The sequence below is a fragment of the Pelecanus crispus genome, chromosome 11, assembly GCF_030463565.1.
Source record: "Pelecanus crispus isolate bPelCri1 chromosome 11, bPelCri1.pri, whole genome shotgun sequence".
Lineage (NCBI taxonomy): Eukaryota > Metazoa > Chordata > Aves > Pelecaniformes > Pelecanidae > Pelecanus > Pelecanus crispus.
The window spans coordinates 27,058,077-27,082,567 of record NC_134653.1 but is presented as its reverse complement, the minus strand read 5'-3'; the positions used below and the strand labels follow the sequence as shown (position 1 = coordinate 27,082,567).

The following is a 24,491-nucleotide window of genomic DNA, read 5'->3' as shown; positions in this document are numbered from 1 at the left end:
TTTTTATTACAGATTGGGGGTGAGGGGAAGGAAATCACATTTGGGGCTTGAAACTCAGGGATTACTGCTGTGGGACGGTAGGGAGGTGGGGGAGAAAAAAAGGCCAAACACTGGGGAGGGGGACAGGAAGAGAGGGAAAGAGAACAAGGAGGACAAGGTGCACTTACTGTTTGGTTATCTTCATACAGCTTCAAGTCATATCCACTCAGCTCCACACAGAAAATTATTGCTGTAACCCCCTCGAAACAGTGGATCCACTTTTTGCGTTCAGATCTTTGTCCACCCACATCCACCATTTTGAAAGTCAGCTCCTTGAAGGTGAACTTATTTTCTACAATCCCTGTGGTCATGTCCCGAGAACGCAGAATATCTTCCACTGTAGGGATGTAGTCCAGTGCTGCAATCCTTTCTAGGTCATTTAAGTAGTATGCAGCATTATCCTCTAGGTGGTACTCATTGGAGCGGCAAAAACACTCCTGCACACCAGGGTCTGCCCAGAGCCGTTTCATGACTCCCAGAAGCTCAGGGGTAATCTCACCTTTGCTCTCAGCTGGGCCTGTCAGGGCAAAAAGCTGCACAGCATCATATGCTCTGTCTGGATTGTGAAATTCTATCTTAAGGGTGGCTAGAGCCCGAATGATACGTGTGAGGGAGTCAATTGCATTATAGATAATCAGAGGTTTGTATTCCTTGCAAGCCTCTAAGTTAAAGCCACCACTATGAATGATTTTCATCTGCTTTACAATAGTACTCTTCCCAGAATTGCTGGTACCCAGGAGAAGGAGCTTAATCTCTCTTCGTTGTCGCTGACTTTCAGAGCGCAGGTGGCGGTCAATCCTACGGGACCGCCGCGCTGCCTCTTTCTCCTCCGAGCTTTGCCGACATCCCATGGTACAGCAGGCAGGTACAGAAGGGAAGGGCTGCAGACTGTCTCACTCTGTTTGCGTCTCTGAAAAAGATCTGCGGTGTCTTTCAGTTCTCGTGCCAGGTGCTCCTGGAATGAAAAAAAAAGTTGCTATCCAATACCTGATGGTCCAAGATGCCTGTACCACCTAATTCAGTCCCAGCAGGGGTGCAAACACATGTAGATACGCAACCACAGAAATAGTCTCTTCAGTAGATCTCATGGCACTCCCCTTTCCAGTGCATAAACAGTGGCACATTCCTGTTAATGAAGGGACACTTCCCTTTGCCACAGTTTGGCTAGATCCATCAAATACTCTTTTCTGTTCTGCATAATTAGTTTGCTGCCTTCTGTCCAAAGGTAAGGAGCCACGCTTTCACCTTCTCTGTTCTAGCCCTTGTCTTTCAGTTGTATTTTCTGGTTGCTGTGGTGATTCTGCTAGATAAAGCTGAAGCTCTTTTCAATGGTGCTGTACTTGTTTTGTTTCTCTTCCCCCACTTCTTCAGCTGATCCAGTTCAGCTCTGTAAATCTGTGCCTTCCACCTGCCAAACAATGAGAAAAGAAATGAATGAAATGAGAGGCTCCGCCTCCTTGCTGCAAACCACTCACTTTCTCCTCCTCTTCTAGACTTCTAAACCTTTTATTATCCCAAACAGAAAACACAGATGGAAAAATATGTAAAGAAAAGCAAAAATCTAAAACCCTAGCAAAAACATAGGGCAGCTGAAGCTTGCAGACCTAAGAAAATGTGGTTTCTCAACAATAGTAAATCAAATCTCCCTTTCAGCCTTCTGTGTTTTATTATCTAAACCTACATGAAAACAAACAGTGCTGAGCTGCGCCCCAATTTCTCCCTCAGCAAGAGCTTATGGCAGTGCTTTTCCTGCACAGTCCTGTTCTGACTGGTTTTCCTGAAGTAGAAAATGAAACAGACTCACAACTACTTTTCCCAGTCTATTTATATCAATATCTTGTACTCAGGCAGCTGTCCTCCTGAGTTTTCTTTTCATCTTTTCTGTTTGCACTGAACATTTAAATAACTAAATTAGGAAGGAAAAGGAGGTGATTAACTTTGCTCCATGATTTTGTAAAAGGGAGAGTTACTGATCTTTGCAGAATACAGTAACAGATCTTCCTTCCCCTTGGAGAACAGTCCTGTTAAACATACTACCTGCATCTTTTTTAATCAATAAAGGGATGCACTACTACAACAAACTTTGTAGGCTTCTTTCCATAGCCAAACTAAGTGTTATTAAGCCTCCTCTCTTCCATTTTTAATACAGGAAATTCTGAGATGCAGTAGAAGTGACCAGTGACTACAAAAAGTAGTTGTTTCATACAAAAAGCACAGGAAATGCCATCCCAAGCAAGGGCTGACAGGTTTTCAGTGACTGTTCGAGCAACTGTTCTTTCCCAAATTAGGGGTTAAGCCTACTAGCTGGAACTCTGCAGAAGGCAACAGCAGGAAGCAGTTACCTCTCACAGAGGAAAAACACATTACTAATAGCTCATTGGTGATAACTTGCCTCTTTTCTAGGAAGGGCTTGCTGCTCCCACTAATCTCAGAGCGCAGTGGGCAGCAAAATCACAAATGTCATGGCTTCCTCATCGTATGCTGGCCCCAGCCCATGTTGGCACCTATATTGCTCTCTGTTTACTTGTGTCTAGAGGGTCTTCAGTGAGTATTTTTACAAACTAAACTACATGCCACTGAGATACCCTCAGAGGTAGGATTAAGAAAAATTCCAGAGCCTACTAAAGAAATATAACTTCTACTACATTTTAATAAGACTAAGTCTCACGAATTCCATTTTAAAATTTGCTCTAGAAGTCTTTGGAAGATTTTCCTGCATGAACTTAGTAGCATTTCAATGTAGGTGACAAAGCATTAAAATACATATTGAAGAGGATGATGCCACACTACTTGGAGAGGGACAGAATGATCCAAGCCAGATGTTGAACCTCTAGCTTCTGTGAGGAAAAAATGGAACTACAACTACTTGCAACCTCATGTACTTGGCTTTCTCTCTTTCTTAAACATCACAGCAGAAATTTTAGCTGACAGAAGAATTGCAGCACTCCAAAACAGTAATCTGTAATTAAGTATTTGAAATGGAACATTGGATTTACCAATAGGTATTTTTCCTTTCCCCACATCACCTACATCGTAGGGTAAGATTCACTTAGATATACAGCAGGATGGGGTAGGTCTCATTCTTCCTTGGCCATGCTGCTGGTTGAAAAATATGAACTTACATTTACATGACTTCTATTTTAATGTGTATCGTGTATTTATAAAGGCATATACATTTAATAGTACATGTTTTGTAAGATACTGTTTTATTGTTGAGAATTTCAACTCTTGTTTTGTCTTGCCAGAAGTCATTATCAGCCAGGGATTTCAGTGAGATCTCGCTTTACCCTCCCAGTAACTGTCACCATAGTAGAAATTAATTCTGTCAAGTAATAGCTTTAGCTAACCTTTAAATAATGTTAATTGAGATATAGCACAGCATAAAAACTTCAAGGCGGGGACTTCACAGATATAAGGACAATGACATCAGCTGCAGTACTGAAGAAGAGTTATACTGTTGAAATAAAGCTCAGATTTTAAAGTTTTTAGCATCTCACATTCACATGAAAAAACATCGTTCTTCAAAGATTTATTTGGGAGGGTAGAAGGGGGGAAATAAATTATATATCTAGGATTTCATTCTTCAGGTGGTAGAAACAAGTGTAATGACTCAGACTCTTATGTTTAGCAAGAGATATTACTATTCTTCTGTTATTTGTATATTAAATTTTTGTCACAGTGGGCTATCCTAATCTTAGTTTCTGTATTTTGTATAGCTTTCTCTCTGAGCATGTTTCAAGTCACTTACAAATCTCTTCTAATTTATGATGGGCTGACAAGTGGCAAGGTAGAATGTATGTGTCTGCTTTCAGATCTGAGTCCCCACTGGTATGCATCTCTGGGGTCTACAGTTCTGTTACAGGATCTTGGCATTAGGCAGGTTCTTGCAACACACTGGATCCCTTTTCAGCAGTTTCCAATACATAAATGTGAAGGTATCTGGGAATGTGAAACGTGCATGTATGGAAGGACAAACAGTTATGGCAATCATTGTTAATCCCTTAACATCAGAGAAAAAGCTATAGAGAGTGGACAGAGTCAATGGATGACAGTTTTACATATTCATTCCTGAAGTTTCCTGAGATGTTAGCCTGGGAAAGTTGAACTTGCGCTCACTCACTCTTAAATACTTTTACTGATGCTATAGTTATCGTTAAATCCCTTCCTAACTCTAACCCTGCTTAAGGGAGATTCATAGTTGAACCAATGTAGCCCTGGATAAAATTCACGACTAACAAGATGAGTCAGTATAGGCCAGGATTGGTACTGGTGTGTTGAGGAGAGCATTATATTTTAGCTGGAGAAGATGAATGATTGTTGCAAACAATTGCAAAATTCCACAACTGCACTCTGACCACAAAAAAGTGAATACTCAAAAAAACAGTATATGAAGTATACTGATTAAAATGTGCTTCGATATGCCATTTATTCCCATCTGTCCTTAGATTTCCAGAACACTGTTAACATACACATTTTCAGAACAGCAGCTTTTACTTAGTTCTGAAGATCTATACAGTATTCCAACTTCCCCTCTTCTTTCTTGCTCCTGTTTAAACCTGCCTTCTCACTACGTTCTTTTAATCTCTGTGCTGTAACACCTGCCTGTAAATCCATCCCAAATCCACATGCATGAAATTAATTAACTAGAACAGGACTTCTACAGTAACCAATTCCAGAAACTAACCATGACAATCTTATTTGCAATTGCTCTAAACTAGTTATTGAGTCAGTACATCAAGTCACCTCTACATGACAGTTTGGGGGGCTTATCTGTCATCTTTGCCTGCAGGCTTGTACTTTAAGCATTAAATTACCTTAAATTTAAAGATGTCCGAATCCTTTGCCCCAAATGCACTGTGTATTGCTATTACCTGGTCTAAAATTCTACAAAAGAGTCTTAATATCAGCTGTATTTATCTTACTTCCTTTTGCACATCAGAAGGACATTAGCACATGAAAACCAGATTAATCAGCAGAAAATTAAAATAATACATACATACTAACAGAATGGTAATTAGCACAACTTCCCTTACTCTAATGCATCAAAGATGTGGAAAGGAAAACCCTCGAAAATGAGGAGTTATACTTTCTTCAAATAATTGGCTTTTTCCAGTGGTCATAGAAGATTAAAAATAAGAGTTGAGGAAGCTGTTTCTTAATGAGTAACTTCCCAGCCACACAGAGAGAATGAAATTACTGTATTAGAGATCAGGCCAAATTCTGATTTTAATTATATAAAAATTAGAGTTGGCTCCATTAATCGTGCTTATTCTGACACGTTCAGAACATTTAAGATTGGTTTTCCTTCAAGTCCTCATCATCAGAAGCTTCATTTTCATGTCACTGATAAGACTACTGGTTGGATTCTTTGTGACATTCTCTACACATCTCTGTGATTAATGATGAAAGCTTTTGCAAGAAGCATATATGGTACTCCCTCCCCTCTCTTTATTCAAGTTTCATCCTGAAAAAAGGAGGCTTGCTAGAGACAAGAAGCAAGAGGATACATATTCCTTCCAAAATGCATCAGTACTTATGATAAATCTGGAGATTTTGTGCCAATATAAGATAAGCAGGTCTTTTTTAAACTTTATTTTATTGGCCTCAACAATCACTTATGACAAACAGTTTGGTAGAAAGACACTTTCAACAAAAATGATTCTTTTCAGACAGCTTGTACATTCTCTAGAGTATTTCCTATTGCGTATTTCTACAACACATTCAGATGTATCATTCATATCCCACAGTGTTTTACATATCAGGTATCCTGCTTATCATTCATTAACATGTTTAACACAGAAAAGGATAGAGTAGCAGCTTGTTCTTGCAGGGAAGATCAGGAATATGTAAACACTGTGTAAATGAGTTTTACATGATTGAATTTCCATTTTTTTGGCTTCTAGTCATTCCAGTTGCATATATTGCAATGATATTTGGATCTCACTATTTCGAGTAGGAATACAATGAGGTGATTTTATTACTGCTTTGTAAAGCAGAGTAGTAGATACTATTTCCAAATAGTTCACTACAGTAAGAAAGTTTGATTTATTTAAATAAGTTTTCTCACATACGCTGGAAAGCATCTTGTATGTTCATAGTCACTACTTTTTAAAGTTCAGGAAAATAATAACTCTTATTATGTTACTACATTTTAGTGTCCTGGCTACATGAAGATGAATTTCCTTTTCATCACTTCTACTTTTTCTTGGAACACACTCAGAAAATAAGGCAGTCTAGAATTTGTTCTGGATTTTTAGATCAGATTTTATATTAAAAATGCAAATGTTTCATGGCTGTAAGTTTCTAATTAGATAAAAGTCTTTTCAGTTACTCTAATGGAAAGCCCTATTTCTTCCTTTCACTGTGCACATTTCTCTCTAAACTTTGTTTAAAAAAAAACTTATTCTTTGAATGACCAGGTTATACTGCATAGGTGCATCTAAACTAATACATCTGCCTTCTACTGACAACTGAAGCTGCTAAAAGTGTTAAGAAAATATATTTGTTAAATCTGATTATATATATGGGTAATCTTGTCATGACTAAAATGGGTAGTTCTTCCCACAAGATAAAATTAACATGCCCCCAGTCCTGAGCTAACAGTGATCTATTTTGATTATCAAAAAAAAAAATGCCAAAAAGTTAATTTTTGGAGTGGGAAGAATACTTGAGCAAAATTCTGCACTGGTTTATTGTATAAATCTGTTGAAGCCCATTTAACTGAGCAGGCTGTTTAGTACTAGCACATTCTTCTGTCCACACTTTTATAGCAAATAAAATGAGTCATTATTGTTGGTTTCATATCTAGGCTTGCTCTTTGCCCCTACCCATCACTTCTGTCTTTCTCAAACTGATCTGTGTGTTTGCAATCATAAACACCCCTTTTGTCAGCATGTTCCCAAGTAACGGGGTGGTGGATGGCTGGGGCAGGGGGGAGAAGAAAGGAGAATGACACTAAAACAATACAATTCAATTAGGAAAATTTTCCTAAGGAAAGATCCAAGTATTGTCTCTTATTGCATTAGCTACTGGCACGTTATCATGGAATGCATAGTTACAGAATCTGCCTTGAAAGATGTCCCCCCCCAAGATTTTATTGAAAGAAGCTGGCTCCTAGGCTGAGAATAAAGCCAATGGCTGTTACCATCACAGTCAGTGTAGAGGCTATGCATACAGCATGCTGCTAGCAGCAGGAATTCCAGGTGGCATTGTAGGCACAAAGCTATATTCTCCCTCAAATGCAAATGGTAGCAGCAGTCTAATAGTTTAGCTTCACCACCACCAGCCCGCACACACAGAGCTTGAGGAGCCTAATCTTATTCAGTTCTTTACAGTATCTCCATCCTAGTAGCCAGATGATACATATAATTTTTCCCCAGTAGTACCTAATTTCAGAAAGTAAAATGAAGTTCAAAAGGTTCCTGCAAACTTTCCACAGCAGTTTTAGCCAGGAATTTTAGTTTAATTCAGGACTGATATTCTATTCAGTATTACAGAACATATACTACCAGAGGAAGAAAACAAAACCTTACCCAAGCTATACTTTCCCAGCTTATCGGTTCTGATTGCGTCTTCTTTCTCTTTACTTATCTGAAAGTTTAGAGGTAGTGGACCTGCCTGTTTGAGCACTTACCCATGTAAAAGCAAATGCAAGCAAATCTAGCAAGAAGTAGCATAGCACACATCTAAGACTTAAAAGTGTAAACCTACCTAACGTAATCAGTTGCTAATGATTATACACATCCGCAGAGGATTCCAGTACGTTAAGAAAACCGTATTTTTGCAGGTTTTAATTTTCAATCACTTCTTACACCATTAATGAAACAGAAGAAGACATGAGGGAGTATGATATATCAGGAAATATCCAAGGTAGTTTACTGAGGAAGAAGTCAAGCTTTCTACTAAGCAGGCATTACTTTGAGAGAGAGAGAGAGAGAGAGAGAGAGAGAGGAACTGAGGCTAATAAGGAATGGGGAAATTGGTTCACATTTTTCAGTTTAGGAAGGCAGCCAGAAAGAGTCCCAGACATGTATGCACTATAAATGCAAGGTTGAAATTATTTCACAGAAGTTAGCTTACTGTTTAATATATGGTGATTAAAGTGCATTTATTACAGAACAGAATTGTTTTAAAACTGTGGCCAGCAACATTACTAACATTCTCTTTAGACAATCATTGAAATCTGAAAGAAGGGGAAGAAAAAAAAAAATGACAGAGGAAGAAAAAGACTGGATGAATTTTTTCCTTAATGCACCCTCTTAGTTGATAGTACAACTTTTTGTTGCTGTTGGCTGACAATATTATTTATGTTGCTGTTTTCCAGTGCTTAAAGCCTTAGGAAAATACTTATGTTGAAAAATATCTCCATTGGGTATCTATCTCTAAATAAATGTCTGGGGAAATTTTTCATACAAAAAATGGCCTGGGCACTTCTGAACAGAGCGCTTAGGGAAAAATGAGTTGTTTCATCCACACTAGAAGAAACTGAGAACTTTGCTTTACAATCCTGCTATAGCTTCAAACTTTGAGCCAAGGACATGAAATTCAACAGAAGACGAGCTTTATGGTGTGGATGCGTGCATTTGCCATTCTCACAAAACAGGAAGTTTAACTTAAAGACTTGGAAAAATTTTAGTTTTAGCTAGAGTAAAGAAAGATTCCATTTCAAGAAACCACTTGCTAGGCAAGGATAATTGGACTTGCTGGTCTAGATGCTTAGGAGAAGGGGAAAGAAAAGATTTTATATGACGGAAAACCAGAAACAATCTGTATCCACTAGAACACCTGTGTCTCCAGAGCCAGAAGCATAAACCAAGGTTACCAAAGCTTATCATGAACTTTCTGCCTGCAAGTATTTGTGAAAATCCCCAGTATTCCATCTATCTTTCCACAGATAGGGTAACAACCTATTATTGGTGGTGTTCACCCTTTTTATTGAATCAAAGCTTCAACTTGACAGATGAGCTACACAGATATCAATATGACCTCTTGTGATAGAATTCAGATTGTTTTGTTTGAAAAAAAAAGAATTTGGGAAATTTTAAGATATTTTAGAAAGATATTAAGGATGAATATTCAAGTACTCAGAAGTTGTATGTACAAGGTATGGCAAAACTTTTAATTACATATTAAGTCACTATAATCCCATCCAAAACAAAGGATGGGCCAGGTCTAATAATCAAAAAAGAGAATATAGCAGGGAAAGCTGTTGTCTTTTGTGGTTTATTTGTTACAGCAGTTAAAATGCATATTCTATTAGCCAGATGAGTGAAGAAAGAAGTGTCATGATTTAATTAGCCAAACATTCAGCTGGACACTACTGAATTCTACCCCTCTTTGTCATGGTGGTTCTTTGTGATGTTAATTAACTTCCTTAAGCCCATCTTTTTAAAGATTATTTCTGCTTGTGATTTTCATTTCTTAGATGCCCAACTTGAGATACTGTTTGTGATCATGAAATGCACTGAGTTTTCAAGTATAATCAGCCTCAATGGTAGCTCTGTTGTATATATTCAAATATTGAAAAAGTCATCTTTTGTCACTTGATCCATCTTGATCTCTATTTAAGAAATACGGCCTAACCTCTACACTAACTCCCCAAGGTAGATCCAAGAAATTAATTTGTCTGTGCAATAGATAACAAAATGAGAGTAATAGCAAAGCCAGTCAAGAAATTCATATTGACAGCAGAGTGTAGCTAAAGTACATTACATATCCAGACCAGGACCACATACACAATAACCAATACAGAATAATGGAAGCTGCTGAGTAAGGAAAGGGTTCTTAAAGGAAAGTAAAATCAAGTAATTATAAACAAAAACATCATATGCATGTAGGCAGGTATGTGTGCATGTTAGGGATAATCAAGGTTACTAAAGAAGGTATAAGAACAATTATAAAAAAATTTAATTCAGAATTCCTCAGTCCAGAGCAAGGGATGAGAAGGACATTGACCAGAACTAGTGCCATACCATGAGCTCCTCCTCACGAGCACTGACTGTTACCAGCCCAACAGACAACTGCTTCCAGCATACTTTCCAGAAAGACAGTTGGTAGGTCCATTAGGTTCTCATCTGCTGATTCTCACTGTGATTTTATAGAAATACTCACATCTGTGTTGTAAAACCTGAGCTCAGCTATTAGAATTGCCACCTAGGTATACATGGCAGAAGGAAGTCTTACAAGGAAATAGTGGAGAATCCAAATAAAATTACTTGCAGCTATTACATGTACTCATAGACCTATCAGTACGTAATCTAGATGTAACTAATATAGAATAGAATAGATTTTCTGCAGTGAGATATTATATTCATAGGTTTAAACACCACTTCTTTATCTATTGTTTGGAAAATATCCAACATACTTTAGCAGTACTGAAATACAAGTTATGCTAGTTAGTGGTGTCCACTAGCTAAGTATATCACACAGTCAAAATTTAGCACATAGACTTTTTCCAAGTTTTAGGGAGACATAAGAATCTATAGTGAAAACAAAGTATTCTTTATAAACTGAGCATTCAACCCCTGCTTTTATAAGGATAGATTTTGATCGTCTGTTAGTGGCATTGAAGTTTGCACCAGCTCAGCTAAGATCCAGACCACAGTAGAATACAAGAACCTATTAGTTATTTTTCTTTTAACTATGCACACCCCACTTACTTCAGAAAGTTGGAGACATAAATCCTATAAAGCATTAATACCTAAATAATTGGTAGGTATTTAAATCATGACCTGTTTTAGCAACATCCACAAACTATTGTGAAACAGTGAGAAGAAGCGTCAACACAACCAGTACATAATACTGACTGATTCTTGAATAGAACCAAAAATACAACAGTTCTATTCCGAGTCATGTTGCTGAAAATCCAGAGTACTGCCAGTGACTGCATATGGAGTTGCCTGTGCTTCACAGTGATTTAAGTAAGACCAGAATCTCCCACAGCAGTCATTTTAGAGGTGACCTTTAGACTTCCATAAAGGATGAAGTATTACAAGAATATTACAGTAGGTCTAACAGTGGGTGTGCAGAAAATCCTGGCTGGTAGACAAGGGTGAGGAGAAACAACGCACAGCATCTGCTTTAGGGACATACAAACATCAGACTCATTTAAAAATTTGTAATAAAGCAACAAACAAAATGCAGAACCCACTCAAGTGTTTTGTAGGCACCTCAGGTGATGACAGTAGTGTAGGTTATGTCTTCATTAGCGTTGCTGTTTAGCTTTTATCATCAGTTACCATAGTTCTTATGTGGGTGATTCATGAGCTAAGACTCACATACCACAGTATTGCTATTTCACGGGTCTTACAGAGCTTAAGGAGATGACTTTATTATATAAAAAAAAGCTAGTAAACATTAGGTTTGGTCATGAACATAGTGGCAAATTTCCTATCACTCATTCAACCATATTGCACACAGTACCTTATGAAAGCATGAGGAAATTTTGGTAGTTATAGCAAAGGCAAGTTAAAGAGGGATTTGAAACAGGGTAACAGTAGCCTTGTAAAAGGAAGTTTCTCTTCCCATGCATAAAAGGTCCCATAAGAAAGCAAAACCATGCTTGTTTTAGACTGTTCCAGTGACAGGTACGAGCTAATTGGAGGTGAATATCAGAGTCTCTATAGTAAGAACCTGAGCACCGGGGTACAGATAATTGTGTCCTGAAGACAAGAAGTTTGTTTAATGTGATAGGGAAAAGCAGCCAGTGAAGATTCAAAGATTGAAGCTCAAGGCCAAGCAAGAAGCAAGGAGAAGATGCTCCAGTAAATGGGAACCATGGAAACAATAGACAAGTTTTATCTGTGATGATGGATAAGAAAGCATCTTTAAGGCTCTATACAGAAATAAATCACAGTAGTTCTGCTTGTGTGTTTTAATGGAAAGAACCAGAGGAGAGGCAAAAACTAAGGCAAAGAATGAGACAGTAAAATCACAGAAGTTAGGTAAGATTTTTAGGGTAAACTGAAAGGGTATATAAACACAGGAACCGAGAAACTTCTGTATCCATGAAAAGAATAGTGAAGGGATAGCAATAGAGGAAGGAAAGATGAGCTGAGAAAAGCAGATGGGCACATCTTCCTATATCACATTGGCGGAAATCAGCAGAAATCTACATAGAGAAGAAAAAAGCCAGTGGGAAAGGGTTGACTCAGAAGTTATAAAGATGGGTCTGCACATACGGAATTTAATCATACTGGGGTGGGGAGGGGGACGCAGGGAGGAGAGAATAAATCCATCATGGAAAATTTCCACCAGAATGGTTCTGCTAGAGAAAAGACATTGTTGAGAGTGAATCAGGGCTGAAAGTTGGCAAGACAGACCTTGCAATGAAAGGCAGAGAAAAAGGTTTTGGAAGGAGTAAAGCAAAACACGGGAAACAGTTTCAGTAGAAGTGATGAACACTGAATTCACAGAAAGGCTGAGTGAGAGCATGGGAGGAGTGGACTGGCAAAGTGATAGTTAAAACTGGGAACTAAGCAACAGAGAATGAGTAATGTTTCACAGAGAACAAATCAAAAGAACCTTGGTGAATGGAAAAACAGAAAAACAGACATAGGTTGAATGAGTATGCGGGAGCAGCAAGTTATCAACATGAGATAAAAAAGGAATATAGGAGATTCGTGTGAAGAAAGAACAGTATAAGGCAGTTAAGAGACAGTAGCTCAAAGAAAGCATGAGAGGAAAGAGCAGCATGATGCAGCAAGAGCATCAAAGAGCTGGTCAAAATGGAAGAGTAGGAGAGGAAAGCAGGACTGTGAAAGAATAAAGCAAATAATTCTCACGATGGTCTAATTTAGGGAAGGACAACGAAAACCTGACAAACCTGGTGAAATTATCAGCCTCAACAAAACCTAAATGTGCATTAAAATGCTATTCCTAATACAACAAGAGAAAGAAAGGAAGAAAGATTGTGAATATCAGCATAAGAAGCAGGGCTATTACCGGGGATAAATTTGGTAGATAGGGTAGAGAGCAATTTCCAGCCTTGGACCACATATAAAGTTAATCATATGAACTATGTCAGAAGATACCTACATCAGAGCTGTGGATTTCCTAGGTTCCATAACAACTCAAATTAAATACAATTTTATCCACAGAAGGGGAGATGAGGAGTAGAAGAAGTATTAGACCGCAACGCAGGGGAAAAAAAAAAAATCCCAAGAGGCTAAACACAATCCACCTTGTTCTCTAAAGTGTGACTCATGGGAGAGGACTTGTATGCTACCAAGCACAGATTACAGCTGCAGCCTACGCCTGGTATCATTCTGCTTCTCTTTTGAAATTCAGAAGCTTTGACAGTCTTATAATCCTGCTGCATGCAAGAGCTTCAGCAGGTACCTCTCAGACAGCTGAGCCATTATCATAGTTACTCTCTTTCTCAAATGCAAAGGACCTCTTTTATAAGCTGAATATGAAGGAAGTTGTCCATGTGCTGGTTTTGATATGAAATTGCTTTGGGCCCAATCCAAAAACCAGATTTACTTCTACTTCACGAAACATAACTCTGCAACCAGAAGCATTTAAGTACAGCATTGCTGTAGAATCGCTAATTAGCTCCTGGTTTCAAAAATGTAAGCTAATACTTTTTTTACAACATTTTACCACCTAGATATATTAGTCCAGTTGCAGCTACCTTAAGTAACTGCATTCGGCACTACATTGCACAGGGTAGATGCATTATTTTGTACTTGTAACAGAATTTAAGCAAACTTTAGTTGTCTATGTGAAGAACTGCAATTCTACCTTCGCATCTTCCTTATGTACTCAGTAACCCCCTGCCCTGGTTTCAGCTGGGATGGAGTTCATTTTCTTCCTAGTAGCCGGTACAGTGCTATATTTTGGATTTCGTATGAGAATAATGTTGATAACACACTGATGTTTTACTTGTTGCTAAGCAGTGCTTACACTAAATCAAGGACTTGTCAGCTTCTCATGCTTTACTGACTGAGAAGGCTGGAGATGCACAAGAGAGGACACAGCCAGGACAGCTGACCCAAACTGCCCAAAGGGATATTCCATACCATATGACATCATGATCAGCATATAAACTAGGGGAAAGCTGGCCAGGGGGCCGCTGCTCAGGGACTGACTGGGCATCAGTCGGCAGGTGGTAAGCAATTGCATCATGCATCACTTGCTTCTTTGTATATTCTATTATTATTATTACTATTTTATTTCTATTATTAAACTCTTCTTACCTCAACCCATGAGTTTTCTCACTTTTACTCTTCCGATTCTCTCCCCCATCCCACCAGGCGGGGAGAGGGAGTGAGCAAGCGGCTGAGTGGTGCTCAGTTGCTGTCTGGGGTTAAATGACAACCCTAGAAATAACTCTATTTATATTGTTGGTCTAAGAATTCTTAAGCAAAAGAGTACTCCATGATTTACCTTCCCCAAAAGCTGCTAGAGGCCTAACTCCTTCCTAAATTGCATGGGGAACCAGAATGGCACCTTTAGTCCCCATCACCCCCGCCATGCTTCTCTGTGCTGGCACAAAGCACACCTATTTCATGCCAGTCAGATAGGACACGGTGGTGAGTTTAGGCTAGGGAAGAGCAACCTTCATCCTTTCTGCTGAAAGTTGGTCACAGTGCAATAAGGAATAAAAGAAATGTGCAGCCAGAAAAAGTAATTAAGAAAGCACATCAGTCTGCAGCTTAACAGATTAATCAATAACTAGACAGGCATTAAAAAAAACCAAAACCAAGCAAACAAAAACCTTCAGCTCATTTTACATATGAAGCAGTACTATAAATGAGTTTGGTCTTGGATGATAAAGGACAATGAGCACTCTTCTTGCTTAAATTCAGTTCCAAATTTTAAACTACCGAAAGATCCTCTTTCTCTGTTGTAGAGATTAGGTAAGCCTTGCTGAGCTCCACATATTTTTTTCAAGCACAAGTCTTCACTGGAACTAGAACTTGTCACATAATTTGGGCTATATGAAGTGAAGAGTAAGAGTATCCTCAGTGATCTAGAAACAATCCTCCATCACTTCTCTGCACTTTTCAAGGTTTTGTTTTTGTCTTTAAGATCAGAGGCACTGATGATTTGCTAATACCTTTATTTTTATTCAATGGGGTCTCAGTATGGATGTTGTCCATTGGTCTTTCTAACAAATCACATTTTTAATAACTAGTTGGAATTAGAAAAAAAACAAACAAACAAAAAAAACCAGAACGCACAAGCTTAAGAGGTTCTCCAATTTTCATGACAAGCCTGAAAGCTCTAATATTACTTTCTGTAATTGTCCTCTAGAATTCCAGTCTTGTACTACATAGCTTTATTATTTTTTCAGTAAGTCAGCTTAAGCTGAATGTTTACAGTTGTTTTCACTAAATGTGTAATTATTTTCTATATCATTTCATAGAATCATAGAATCATTTACGTTGGATGTCACACACTACCTTCAAAAGTTGTCCAGTCATTCAAAAGATAAAAAACTATCAACTTCTATATGTTCAATACATGCTCAAGTAGCCTTCTACACACAGGAACTGAAAAAGTATTGGCACAAATCGCCACCTTTACCAATAATGGCCTCTCTATTAAAGTTCTGTGCAGACCTATATAAAGTAAGGGGGTATTTTTCTACTCACAATAAAGCAAAAAGGCCTTGGTATCCTGATGCATCAACTTCTTTAGCTACCATTTTCCCTCTACCAACACCCCCCCTCTAAAACAAACAAACAAAAAACCCCAAAAGCCACAAAACCACAAACTGCTGCTACCATAAAGAACATAACATCCTTTTCAAGGTTTGGCAGCTACTAGGATTGCTTGTCAGTCTCTCCTTTCCAATTCCCTCTCTCTGGAGGCACGATCACACCATCCTCACACCCCAGCTGCAGTTACTGCAGCTACACACCCACCACCACAAGGCAGAGGAAGCCGAGTCGCTTGGTGCAGGCTCCTCACTGGGGATTATGAGTTAGCTAGTTTCTGGTGTTAAACATATGTCAAACATTAGAGAGCACTGGAGCGGTTAAACTCCTTTCAGATTTTAAAAATGTCTTTTAATAAGCAAGTTGGTTGCAGATGAAGTGAGAGAAGGTGCAGTTTTAATTATCTGAAGAGACTGATGGCCTGATTTATCTAGAGAACGCAGTTAGAGCAGCAGTGCAAGCATCTCTAGCAACACTCTCTGTGTGTTTTTCACTACTTATCCTCTGGAGAGGTTAAGTTTCTTAAATGTTAGGTTTTTCCCCTTATTCAACCTTGTTTTTTCTACTGAGATCAAGAATATTTCTACTTGACACTAAATGAGATTGCAACATGGGCTAGAGGAACTTGGCTTAAGTGTTGTGGTGAAATGGCAGCCTATGGTAAATGACGCTTTGGGGTGAGAATATTCATAGCTGTTCCTAAGCAGAATAAATACCACTGTCATTGTTTAAGGGAAAAATAAGAATAAAAAACCCAAACCCTGTAAAGTGCTATGGTTGTGATCCACTTAAGGGAAGTCTTTTAGTTGACTTCAGTGGGTTTTGAAATGAGCCTGTCTGTATCCTGTTTTGTACAGGATGAAAGTAAACATAATGTATTTAAAAACATTGCAAGCAGGATACCTAACTGTAAGCAATGTAGACAGCTTTACTGATGAAAATTTAGTATTTAGTGCACGATTCATACTCCTCTTGTATATGAATAACTACAGCTGAAAACTATTGTAAAAATAGATAAAATTGAATGACTAGAGAAAATTGAATTTTATTAATATTAATTTTATTAATATTAAAATATTGTTTATATTATATATATTAAACTATTAATTTTATTAATAGATAAAATTGAATTTTTTTTTCAATTGAAATTGAATAGTCTCACTCTCAGCTCCTCATTTTTGTATGACCTCATCATTACTGTATTACTAGGATATACTGAAGCATGATCAGCATAATTGTATTTTAAGATTAATTTCTTCCCTATATCCACATGTTCCAAGCCTGGCTTCTGTTGGTATTCACGATGTAGGTTTGTTCATAGGTCTAGTCAACCTTATAAGGACAGAAGCCAAATCTGACCACATAGATTTTGAGTCATACTATAACAAAACCTAGTCAGGATGGCTTCACATATTCATAGGGCTATACAGATTTTGTCAGTATCATGGATTGCTTCCATATCATTCTAAGAATAGATTTTTGTCTACAACAAAAATATAACAGTAGCTATTGTATATTGGTTGGTATTCATTGTTTTAAAAATGCATAGGTAACAAAATGAGCTGGTAAATGTAAGTCCATCTTTTGAGGAAGCTTGCATGGATTTTTATTCTGGATATTTACAATAACATAGGAGTGCTGTGATTTCGATTTGGCTGGGCAAAGCTGTCATTTTTCAGCCACAAGCAAGTTTGTAAATAGTATTTTTCCCCAAGCGTGAAACATAAATGATAGATGGATATATTTTTGTTATTGGAGATAAACAAAAACCCAAGCACATTTTTTATTGATCTTTTGTTATTTTTCAGCTGTGCATTAGTAACTGTATTGCTACTATTAGTATTAGCAGTTGTAGCTCCAAATTTTGTAACACATACTGATGATTCTTTTGGTGTTCTATTAACACTGCTAGTACTCATGTGTGTATATGTGTGCACGTGGAGAGAGAGGGGGAGGAGGGTAATTACTAGTCCTATTCAAGTTTGTGTTGTATATAACGACATTTTCAGCATTCAGATTTTTTTTCTCCATTACAATTTTTTTATTCCCTATAGTCTTGCAAAATCCCTAGCCATACAACCACTATTTCTTTATTTTTACTAAAACCTGTGACTAATTCTGCACTTTTACTAGTTCTTTAGACCTTAAAATTCTGTCTGCAAAAGATTTGTCTCTCCTACTGCACAAGTTCTCCTATGTTGAGGTCAGGAAAGTTTCCCTTTTGTATCACACCTGTCCTGGTTTTGGCTGGGATAGAGTTAATTTTCTTCCTAGTAGCAGGCATAGTGCTGTGTTTTGGATTTAGTAGGAGAAGAATGTTGATAACACACTGATGTTTTAGTTGTTGCTAAGTACTGCTTATGCTAGTCAAGGACTTTTCAGCTTCCCATGCTCTGCCAGGTGCACAAGAAACTGGGAGGGGGCACAGCCAGAACAGTTGATCCAGACTGACCAAAGGGCTATTCCATACCATATGACATCATGCTCAGTATATAAACTGGGGGGGGGTTGGCCAGGGAGCAGCAACTGCTGCTTGGGAACTGTCTGGGTATCAGTCAGCGGGTGGTGAGCAACTGCATTGTGCATCACTTGCTTTGTATATTATTATTGTATTGTTGTTAATATTATCGTATTGTTGTTATTCTTATCATTACTATTTTACTTTATTTCAATTATTAAACTGTTCTTATCTCAACCCAGGAGTGTTTCTCACTCTTACTCCTCCAATTCCCTCCCCTATCCTATCAGGGTAGGGGGAGCGAGCGAGCAGCTGCGTGGTGCTTAGTTGCTGGCTGGGGCTAAACCACGACAACACCTCAACTAGAATTGTCTCCTCTTCTTTAAGGTAGCTAATTAGTTAGTTCACCATTTTGTGACCCTTATTGTTTCATTCATTTTGTTCAAAGTAGGCTCTTGAATCAAATATTGAGAACTGATAGGTTGATTTATAATACTACATACATGTTCTACTGCTACTGTTAATAGTAATAAAAACAATTTTTGCAGGTTTTTCTGCATGAGGTAGTCCTAACAGCTTAAGTGAGAGTTTCACAAACCAGACAAATGTATGACTATAACCACACAGTACAGGTTTAACAGCAGCATTTCAAATGGTTTGCTCTTTTGTTCTTTTTACTCTCAGTGACATCTCTTCTTGACTCAAATAGCTGCGGCACTAAAATTATCTTAAAGCTGAAAGGTGCTAATCGAGCCTTTAGTTTAGTCATTATTCAGCAATGGATTCTTAGTTATTCATTTCTCATTTGTAGTATTACCAGAAAAAAATTACTTATGGTAACATTGTATCCTACTATTAAGATGGCATCTAAAGCTGAAATTTTACCACTGATAAGAAGCCGTGGATTCCTAAATTTTCTAGTTAGCATTCTGCCTTTCATAAACATGAAATATGCAGGAAAAAATCTGATGACTTATAATTTTGTTTCCTTTTTGCTCACTAAAAATCTGCTGTTGATACAACTGTAAAAACAATTACATGAAACAGGCACAGATCTGCAATAAGAAATAATTTACATGCTGGAGGTTACTCAGAATGTATCCATACCTTAGTGGAAAAGCCATATACAGATTTCTCAGCAAGGCATATTAAGTCAAAACAGTGCAAAAGCTATTGCAGCTGTGTGGATGCCAGCTTCCAAATTCACCCTAAACTCACAAAGCAGATTTACCAAGTGGGGGCCAATATCCACAATGCATAGCAAAACAATAGTTTAATCTTGAAAACTTTGTTAAAAGAGGACACCTCTGAGACCACTCAGATAACTCTGCTAGCAGGGATGAGGTGCTAGATTTTCAGTGATCTGTTCTCAGGTACCACTGGTTAAGTATCATACCATTTCTTGCCTGGTAACTACTTGTAGCCTTCCAGAATAATTGTGCTTAGAAGCATACGTTTTGTTCTGTTTTGGTTCATTTACAGCATACCTCAAGACTTTTAAATCGAGGTATTAGAGTCAGCATTGTAACTAAGAAAAGATGACAAAGGTTACTACCTCCTAATGCTGTCTGTGACTTTTAAACAGCTTTTGCATCTTCATTGTGATAAGACTGAAAACTTCCCCACAGGATGCACCTTAGTAGGAAGAGAATAACTCATTACCTAATATCAACCCAAAAAGCTACAAACATTCCAGAAAGCAAGGCACATAAAATTTCCTACCTCTCAGCTCTAGGAAAATGCCTGATAAGGTATCTTCCCACCTCTACAAAAAGCACAAATGAAGGAAATAATTAAAGAGCTCACAGCTGACTTAGCTTTCAGCCCAACCCACCTTAAAGCAATTCAAATTTTGTTTCAATTTATTCCAGCTGGAAGTAATTCCATTAAGGTGCAATGCCACTGACATACACACTTATTAGCAGTCTCCTTCTCCAAAAGTGTATTTTATGTCATCTTTTTGCCCACTGAAAACTCCACGCATTAGGGAAACATCCACTAAAAGTTTTGAGTAGTTTTGGTCTTTTAGAGACACAGGAATGGCATAGAAATAGCAGAACAAGTTAGTAGATTGTCATCATAATACTGAATGTGTCTCCTTGACTTTTCTGAGATCTTTTTTTTCCCTGTTCTTAAGAATTAGGTACAATTTTGGTTTGCATTTAAGATTCTCATGTCTGCCATTAAGTAGTGTAAATGGGTGCCCTGTACAAAACTAATTGCAACTGTCCCTTCCCATCTTTTGTGTTGGTTGCGGGAGAGAGCTCATCCATAGGGGTGAAATTTCTAAAAGCTTTTGTAAAAGGTAAAAGGAAGAGCCAAATCCTAGAAATTTTGCACACCTGTGTTATTTTCTGAAATCTTTTAATCTTGACCTTCTACTGTTTATATTCGGTTGATCTCCACTTGCCTCTGACCAGTCCTAATACAAAGTGGAGAAATTATTTGTAGTGAACAATAGTATTTCATGTGGATTTTATAACTAGATAACTCTGAAAAAATATATCCTTTTTAATTACATCTTACAAAATATGGAATCCATAATTGAGGATTTTGACAAAACAGATGCAGACATCAAGTAAACAATGAGATTTATATACTCTTAATGTAACTCCATGAAATATAAATCTTCTTCACAACATAGGTAAAGACAGATAATGAACAACATGTCTAAGAAAAACTCCACTTGCACATCATATCTCATAGCTGAATAAGAACAGTGCTGCACAGATTGACACCATTCCATCTGGCTTCCTTTAAAAAAATGTTTACAAGCACTTTATTATTTTCTTAAATTGACTTGTTTATGTAAGCTTTTGATGAATTCTATGAAAAATTCTTGACAGATAAAACATTAAAATATGAAGTATTCAAAATCCAAAGTTACAGTCCTATAGATTAGCTTTGATTAATCACAGAGTACCTATATTTGGAGAAATGCAACACCAAGAATAAGATACTGTACGAAGATACCTAAATACTGTATTTTGTCAAGACAATAATACATTCAGAATTCTCTGTGCTAATATTTTCATGTTTCAGCATAAAGTACCAGGTTAATTTCTGGGGACTATATATCATTTACGCTGACATGTAGAAACCAAATGCAAACATAGAAAAAGCAAGTTCAAATTTTATTTTAAAAAAATACTTTTGGAAGTAATTAAGATATTTACCTAGTGTTATTCGATAATATTTTGCTGCCCATATAAGGTGGTACACTTTTAATGCCATTTTTATTAGTTGTGATCAAAAGACGTTATTCAATAATAATTTTACAGCAAGAAGGAGGACAGTATCTCAATTCTTTCACTCCCAAGTTATTTTCAGTGAGGAGTAAGAAGTCATATCATCATCAGGAGTTCCTACATTCTTTCAGGATTTTAATCAAATTTAGCCTTTCTTGATTCTGACAACCGAACTTATCACTTGTCTCCAGTCAGCTCATTTGGGTAATCCTATTCAGAATAATGTAGGGAGGCATCTCTAGCCTAATAAAAATCTTTAGTTCAGACTTACAGGCTGAGTATGGAATGGGATGTATGTTGGTTTTCATGGACAATGACCTGTGCTTTCCCACTAATGGAAAAGAACAAGAACTCTTGCCTTTTTCAGTTGGCCACTGCCCTGATAATACCAACTAAAATTACTTTTTAAACATCTAAATACAGACATTTTCTTGAGCAGGGCTTTTTCCTGTATTTCAAACGTAGTCCTAGGTGATACTGGGTAATTGTTATTTGCTTGTCTATCTTATAGGTCCTTTTTTGTGGAGTACTAAAAACAACTATTGGTCAGCCTTTTCCATTTGATTCTTATGAAAGACTGGTGGAAAAGTATAGAAACAATGTAGATTATAGGATCATGAGAAAGTACCTTACTGTCTTTGTACTCACCTGAATGTCACTTAGCTGAAATTCTCTCAATGTAAGATAATATTATTAGTAGAACTACTCAAAGAGGAAAGAAGGAAGGTGATTGTCCTGCTCACTGAGAAGTTCTCCCATCATTTGTTAATTAAGTCCACAGTACTTAAAGGCACTCCCAGACTTCCATGTGACTACATGCCCAGTTTTCCCTTTAAACCATACTTTTGCTATAATAGCCATCACCCATTTCTTTCAGATCAATTCTTACAAAAATTATTGTGCCTAAATGGTTTCCAAATTAGGATACTGCAGTGTTTTCTACGTGGGGTTCATTGTTTTCTACTATCAGAATACACAACTAGAAGAGCAACATGAATTAGTCAAAAATACAGAGAAATTCAGGCATTCCTAGTCTTGATCTGAATAGGGGACCTGAAGTTTAAGATCTGAATAGGGAGAAATGGTTTTTCATGATCCAGCCTTCATTGTAGAGCCAGGTTGGAGCTGCCTACATCTCAGCATGAATTAGAACAGTTTCCAGGTATGATCCCAAGAGGCCACAGTATCAGTGGCTGTTCTTGGTTTCCTTGACTGCAGAACTGGGAAAAAGGGTAGAGTTGCTAGGCCAACAATACAACAAGGAGAGAGGCTTCTCTCGTCACAGACCAGGGTAACATCCTCTGTAAACATTTAATTTTAGTTTATAAACCGCTTGTACTGGCAGAAAATGGGACTATAACAGAACCAATAATTCAGTTCTTTGTCTATGTGGTAGGTTATTATTTTATCAGTGTTTTAATTTCTATTACATAGAATTGCACTGTTCAGGACTGCAGTGTACAATCAGTCCTCTTGGGGAAAATGGAGAATTGTAAGTTGCTGTGTTAGAAGTCATAGATTTCTACCTCTTGTTGATGTTGATACCTGATACTTTCATTTGTTTAGACCACTATATATTTACGTGACCTGTGAAATCAAAGAATATTGTACTGGTATAATAAGATGCGCTGATGTGCATGTCAGCCTAAAATCTTGCCATATTTAAAATAACAATTGCTAATCCCTTGAATTAATACATGCTGAAATTAGTAGCCAAGAATTTGTTCATGTAACTTAAAAAAATTACATGAAGTCTTCAATATTCTATTTCTTTTTGTGAGCACGCTTGCAAAAAGCAAACTTGACACACCTATGTAATCACAGTCATGAGGCAAAGTTCAGATTTGCTTTTGGGAACATTCACAGCAGGAAACATAATCAGAGGACTTATGCACATCTAGTCAGGGAACAGAAAGAATATGATAATAGAACAATTGTTCAAATTTGAAGTAGGCTAGCCTTAGAATTTTAAATACCAACATAAATGTCACTGAATTACAAATTAAGGTAAGTTTATCCGCTCATGGACATAAATGGATTGAAAAAGAGGTTAAAAACATGAGTCTGAAATGGCTGATTAAGGTGAGATTCTACCATTACCGAGCAATACAAAATGAAGGCTCAATAGGTTCTTAGCAACTGTAAGAATATATAAATATCTGCCCGTTACAAAATGGCTTCTATTATAGCACCCTGACTATACCAAATTTCAAAGGCCAGGCACAGAAAGGCATCTTGAGAGAAAAATCTTCCTGCCAAGACCCAGTTGCAACAAAGGTATTTTGTGGGACACTGTCAACTCAATGGCAGTACTGAGAGATGCTCCAGTGCAACAGTGTTTATTCTGGTATATTTTCATTTAGAATTAATTTGGTTAGCATCATATGCATTAATTTACTAATGAATTTTAGTGCTTTAAATGATATAGAAAAAACTTTTATGTAGTATTGGTTTGAATCCTTTCCCATAGCATAAACACTAGGGAAGGTCAACAGCTAATATCCTGGTCTTTCTTTCCTCATAAGACATCCAAACTGAAAAAACCACTCTAATTCACAAAAATGTATAAATGGATATTATATGTCCAAATGAAATCATATTTTGTTAATACATTCCAAATATTTGGCTTATATGACTTCGGCTGGTAAATATCCAGAGAAGAAACTTCTATTTAAAAAAACCCAACCTAATAATTCAAATTATATCATTTGCATAAAGATGTTCCCTTAGATGATAAGTAAGTATCTTTTTGAATCATACCAAAAGAAGAAGTGTAATAACCAGATGCATACCCCATCTAAACAGCAAGGCCCCCCAGAGCTGAATGTCCAGCTGTGTTTTTGTTACCATGCCATGACACTTGCATCTGAATTGATTACAGTTCAGTTGAATTGTTTTTTCCTTCCACAACACAACTGTGTCAACTGTATTTGTGCATCAACACTTGATATACTGCCTAATTGTATTTGTATTGATGCGTTTTGTGAAGACAAAGATAGTTATTCCACATTGTCTTGATAAGGTTTGAAAATACAGAAAGCAGGCACACAAAATAAGGGTAGACACACACTGGGAATGTAT

At 37.3% G+C, this 24,491-nt stretch overlaps 2 protein-coding genes across 2 annotated transcripts in view; one reads left to right on the top strand and one right to left on the bottom strand.

Moving 5' to 3' along the window:
• GNAZ (G protein subunit alpha z) overlaps positions 1-890 on the bottom strand; it is a 50,265-nt gene extending 49,375 nt beyond the window's left edge. Inside the window, exon 1 of the mRNA XM_009491544.2 lies at positions 168-890. Coding sequence (XP_009489819.1) covers positions 168-890 — 723 coding nt within the window. The remainder of the gene's footprint in view (positions 1-167) is intronic.
• RSPH14 (radial spoke head 14 homolog) overlaps positions 1-24,491 on the top strand; it is a 109,654-nt gene that overhangs the window by 61,618 nt on the left and 23,545 nt on the right. The window lies entirely within an intron of this gene.